The sequence below is a fragment of the Penaeus japonicus genome, unplaced genomic scaffold (genome assembly GCF_977035675.1).
Source record: "Penaeus japonicus unplaced genomic scaffold, GWHDUDI00000001_assembly GWHDUDI00000025, whole genome shotgun sequence".
Taxonomy (NCBI): domain Eukaryota; kingdom Metazoa; phylum Arthropoda; class Malacostraca; order Decapoda; family Penaeidae; genus Penaeus; species Penaeus japonicus.
This window is the reverse complement of record NW_028234427.1, coordinates 14,818,083-14,823,082: the sequence shown is the minus strand read 5'-3', so window position 1 is coordinate 14,823,082 and position 5,000 is coordinate 14,818,083. Positions and strand designations below refer to the sequence as shown.

At 46.6% G+C, this 5,000-nt stretch overlaps 1 protein-coding gene across 1 annotated transcript in view; it reads left to right on the top strand.

The window, feature by feature from the left end:
- LOC122247050 (metalloprotease TIKI2-like) overlaps positions 1 to 5,000 on the top strand; it is a 34,979-nt gene that overhangs the window by 27,940 nt on the left and 2,039 nt on the right. Inside the window, exons 5-7 of the mRNA XM_086551378.1 lie at positions 118 to 231; positions 889 to 1,017; positions 3,760 to 3,981. Coding sequence (XP_086407504.1) covers positions 118 to 231; positions 889 to 1,017; positions 3,760 to 3,981 — 465 coding nt within the window. The remainder of the gene's footprint in view (positions 1 to 117; positions 232 to 888; positions 1,018 to 3,759; positions 3,982 to 5,000) is intronic.

Sequence of the window (5,000 nt, the reverse complement as noted above, 5' to 3'; positions counted from 1 at the left end):
CCTACACCGAGATCCTACAACCCCAAAACCCCCCTCCCACCCACCTATCCCTCGACACCCACATCCTACAAAACTAACCCGCCATATGTTATTCCTCCACTTCTCTCTCCCTCCCAGACACAAGCGCCGGAAGGGACACCGAGGAATCGTTCCAGAACCTTCGGTGCTGAAGGACTTCCTCACCTCCAACACCCTGGACGCTCAGCACCAACATGACCCAGCCTTCGCCAAGTAAGTTCGGGTCAATGACCTGGTCGGCGAATCACGTGGTGTCTAGCCGTAGGTGTCTCTATGCTGACTGGTGAATTGCAAGCACAGCTGTCTGTATACTTGGAAGTGAATAGCATAGGGATAACTACATATATGATATACTTTTTGGTGAATCACGTGTTGTTTAGCTATATGTGTCTATATACTTAGTGTCGAATTACTTATTGTGTGATCATAGCTGTATGTATTTTAGTGACGAATAATATAATTTGGCTATAGTTATCTATATACTGTACTTATTGGTTACTTATATATTGTTTAGCCATAGCTGTCTGTGTTTTTATTAGTAATTTATATACGGTCAAAATACTAAATATATCAGTTAAAAAATGAATAATGATCTCTCGAACACCATAACTCGTACAAAAGTACTAAAATTTGAAAAAAAAAACATCTGTCGATCACATATAGACACATATACATAGTCTTTAATCTACTTCTCTCGTAATGTAATCCGTAAAAAAGGCTTTTGTGTTGATAATTTCCAACTCAAAATCATAACTTTTGCCTCTTCAAAAAATAAAGAAAAAATATATATATACATCAGTAAAGTAAATATGATTTTAGAACAACGTATAACGTGACGAGATCAATTATCATTTGCATCGTATCTTGCAGGTTCCTCTCTGAGCAGACAGCAGGGGGCGGAGCTAGAAGACACCGGGGGCCGCCCACAACCAGCGAACCTTCGAGAAAACGCGATCACTTTAATGACCTTTGGGTCAGAATAGATCCCGAGCCGCTTGGGTGAGTCATGGAGGCGGTGTCACGAGGAGGGGGAAAGGGGAAGGAAGGGGAAGGGGGAAGGAGGGGGAAGGGGGAAGGGGGAAGGAGGAGGAAGGGGTGTTAAGGATAGGGTGAAAGAGGGGGGAGGGAGAGGGAGAAGGAAACGTGAAGGGAGGAGAAGGACGAAAGGAGGGAAAAGGGGAAGAAGGAAACGGAAAGTGTGAAGAAAGAGGAGTGAATATGAAATGGCTAGGGAATGAAGGAGGAAGGAGGACAGTGGGGAAAGGGAAAAAAGAAAGAAAGGGAGAGAAAGGGAAAGCAGATGAGGGGAGGAAATGGGAAGAAGGTGGAAAATAGGGGGTTGAATAGGGGAGTGGAAGAAGAAAGCAGGAGAAGGAGAAAGGAAAACAAGGCGTGAATGCAGGGGACGGGGAGAGGGAGAGAGGGGGTGAATACTAAAGGAGGAGGGGAGTGAAGTAGTTGATCGTAAGCCACTGATTATCCAAACATCTTTTTTTTTGTTATTGTAAAATCATTATCGTAATATTAGTGCCTTAGGACATGCTGCTCCCAAGTGACTAAGGAAAGTCCTGTCCAACACCTGACTCCTGCCTTGGCCTCCACCTGGCTTCAGCTGACCCGCCCACATGCGTGCAAGACCGGAGGCACCATTAACCTCTTCACTTACACAGCTATCCTTTTTATGTCATAGCTGGAAACATCTGTAGACGTCCTACTTCTATTTCACTTTTACTATCATTGGATTGTAATTGTATTCTCGTTGCTATGTGGCATGAAATAGTTAGCTTCCGGTCCCTTCAGTTGCATCCGTCAACCGGAAACGCTGAGGCAGAGAAACTGAGCCAAAATACCAGTGAAACGGATCACATAAGCAAGGGTAGACAGAAGGAGTCTCAGATACAAAGAATAGAACAGTGTGCTCAGCTCCGCCAAGTGTAGTTGTGGTCCACACCAATAGAGCACGTCGCCAAGAACACCTTTATGCAATCTCCATCGGGGTCACAGTGATAACGGCGGAGGAAAGGGGAGAGAATGGAGAAGGGAAGGGGACAGATAGAGAGAGGGGAGATGGGAAGGGGGAGAGGAGAAGAGAAGAGAGAAGGAGACGAGAGGTTGAGGGAGAGGGAGAGAGTGAGGGGAAGGGGGTGGGGGAGGGAAGAGAGAGGTAAGGGATGAAGGGAAAAAGAGAGGGAAGAGAGAGGTAAGGAAGGGAGAGACGAAAAGAGGGAGAGAAGAAGGAGGAAAGGGAAGGGAGAGTGAAGGCCATATGCGGTCAAGGGGTCAACCCACATTCAACACACCAGCCGGGGTCAAAACGCGTGACCTCACTTGCATTCCAGTATCAGTTTAGTCTATGAGAGGTTCCGTGAGCTGCTTTTATTGGTCTGTATTTCGGGGGAGACAGTGACGAAGAAAACGAAGAAGAAAATATAACAGAAGAAAAAAGGGAGGGAGAAATTAACGAAGAAGAGGAAGAAGAAGGAAAATGAGAAGGAAAGAAGAGGAAGAAAAAAAGAAAAGGAACACATAGAATAATAATAAGAAATAAACGAAGTATAAGGAGAAAAGGAAAAGAAGAAGAAAAGAAAAAGAAAACAAAGAAGAACAAAGGTAGCAAGGGGATGGAGAAGTGTGGTACACAGGGAGGGATATTTAATTACATAATTTCCTCCCAAAACAACAACTGCAGAAATAATAATAATAATAATAATAGTAATAATAATATGATCTGCTGCCTCGTAATCCGATATTAATATCACGAGAAAATAAAATCATTAGGATTATCAAAACTAGGAGTCACAACCTCCATTTATTTCTCACTCCCTTTTACAAATTTAACGTCAACAAACTTTTCCATAGACGGATTGGAGTGAATCTGGCATCGGAAGACACGAGTCACACACCATCCTTTCTCTGTCTGTTGATGTGTTTCTGTTTTTACCGTTTTCTTTCCTCATTGGTCGTTCCAACATAGCATTGTCAATCAGAGGACGTTGTATACATGGTGATGGGATGTCCGTCTTATGTAGAGCACCTCATATAGAGTTCCTTTCATTGAGCATCTGTAAAGCACCTTTCGTAGAGCACTTTTTATAGAGTACTTTTCATTGAACACCTTGCATAAAGAAACTCTTATAAAGCACCTTTTATAGAGCATTTTCTTTTAGAGTATCTCTCATAGAGCACCTCTTATAAAGCACCTTTGGAGCACAATCTTATAGAGTACCTTTCACAGAGCACCTCTCATAGAGCATTTCTTGTAGAGTACCTTTCATAGAGCCTATTTTATAGAACACCTTTCATAGAGCACCTCATTATATTGTTAACATTTTTTTCTCTGCATCGTGTATTCACAAAAGTGCGGTTGACCCTCTATCCTGACCTTACTCTAACACGATGACCTGTTGTGTCTCTCTTCACAAGGGTTTCGGCCTCATACAGGCTTAGCATTTATCTTTAATCTACTTACGTGTTTTTTTCTTCGCCGCTAAGGTAGAGCGGGGGGAGGGAGGGAGGGAGGAAAGGAGGGAAGGAGGGAGGAAGAAAGAAGGGAGGTTATTGAGGCAAGTGAGGCTCAGAGAGAGAGAGAGAGAGAGAGAGAGAGAGAGAGAGAGAGAGAGAGAGAGAGAGAGAGAGAGAGAGAGAGAGAGAGAGAGAAAGAGAGAGAGAGAGAGAGGAAGAAACCTTACAGTCAGAGTCTCCGACACAAACAAGCGTCTCACACGTCCCTCCCGCCCCCAGGCCGAACGACCCCGCCCCCGCGAACCCGGAGGGCACCACCAGCGTGCCCGTAGACTCCCGAGACGCTCAGCTGGTGCGGGAGTCCCTCAGGGTGTGGTACGGTCTCCCCTCCGACGACGACAACAGCAGCAGCGCCCGAGCCCCGACGCCCGCCCTCCTGCTGCTGGGGGTGCTCCTGGCTCTCCTCACGTGCTGCTGGCGGAGCTCCACGTCGCACTCTGGGTGAGGAAGGAGGCATGCTTTTTCTCTTCCTTAATGGGTGTTCCCCTCATTTACTTTACCCCTTGTTTTTTGGCCTATATGTTTTTTTTTTTTAATGTGTTTGATGCGTTTTTCATTCGTCTCTCGTGTTTGTTAAGCTAAGGTGAGCTGTTTCTAAGATGTGAATTTTATATCATAACATGCTTCTTTGGTGGAAGAAAGTGGTTTATGCATCATGGTATACTAACATATAAGGGAAAATAAGAATATCAATTGCAGGCTAACATAATATAAGTAACAAGAGCAATTCCAAGTCTGTGCTTGATTAAATAGTATCTTATAGGTTAGTTATAATTAGTTTATTAATTTAAGTCCAATATATATATATATTTCCCTAGTTAGATTGAGGGATTTGCACGAAAAATAATTAGGTTAATTCTGCTCTCTATGTGGGTTAGAACTTAATGCTGAGTGGGAAGGATAACATACAGAGAGGGCATTACACATGGCCCCCACGAGAGCTAGGCCTACCTCAGTCGCCTGGTCGTCTGCGCCCACGGCTTCGAGGGGCGCGGGGAGGCTCTGCAACAGCCATGCGGGGAACCTGTCCATCGGGAGGACCGTCATGAGCGACAGCTGCTTCTCGAACTCCTGGAAGAAGGCGTTGTACAGCTGCATGGCGGCCGGGGCGGTCATCTTCTCGGTGAACATGAGCTCCCACAAGTGGTGCGCGAGGCCGTGCATGGCGGCGGCCTGCACGGGGAACCGGCGGGCGAGGCACATGCCATGCGTCATGAGGGCGCGCATCACGTCGCTGCGGGTGATGGCCGCCACGAAGTCCGGCGGAGGCAAGTGCCGCTTGACGTTCAGGGGGTAGGGCTCCGGGGCCACGTCCTTGCCCTGGGCATCCACGTGACACACCGTGCCCTCCATCAGGCACTCTCCGTACAGCACGTGCTCGAGGGCCACGAACTTGCCGCACGCCAGTCTCTCTCGGATGAGCAGCGGCAGGCGGATGGCCTCGGCGTCCCTGTGTCTCC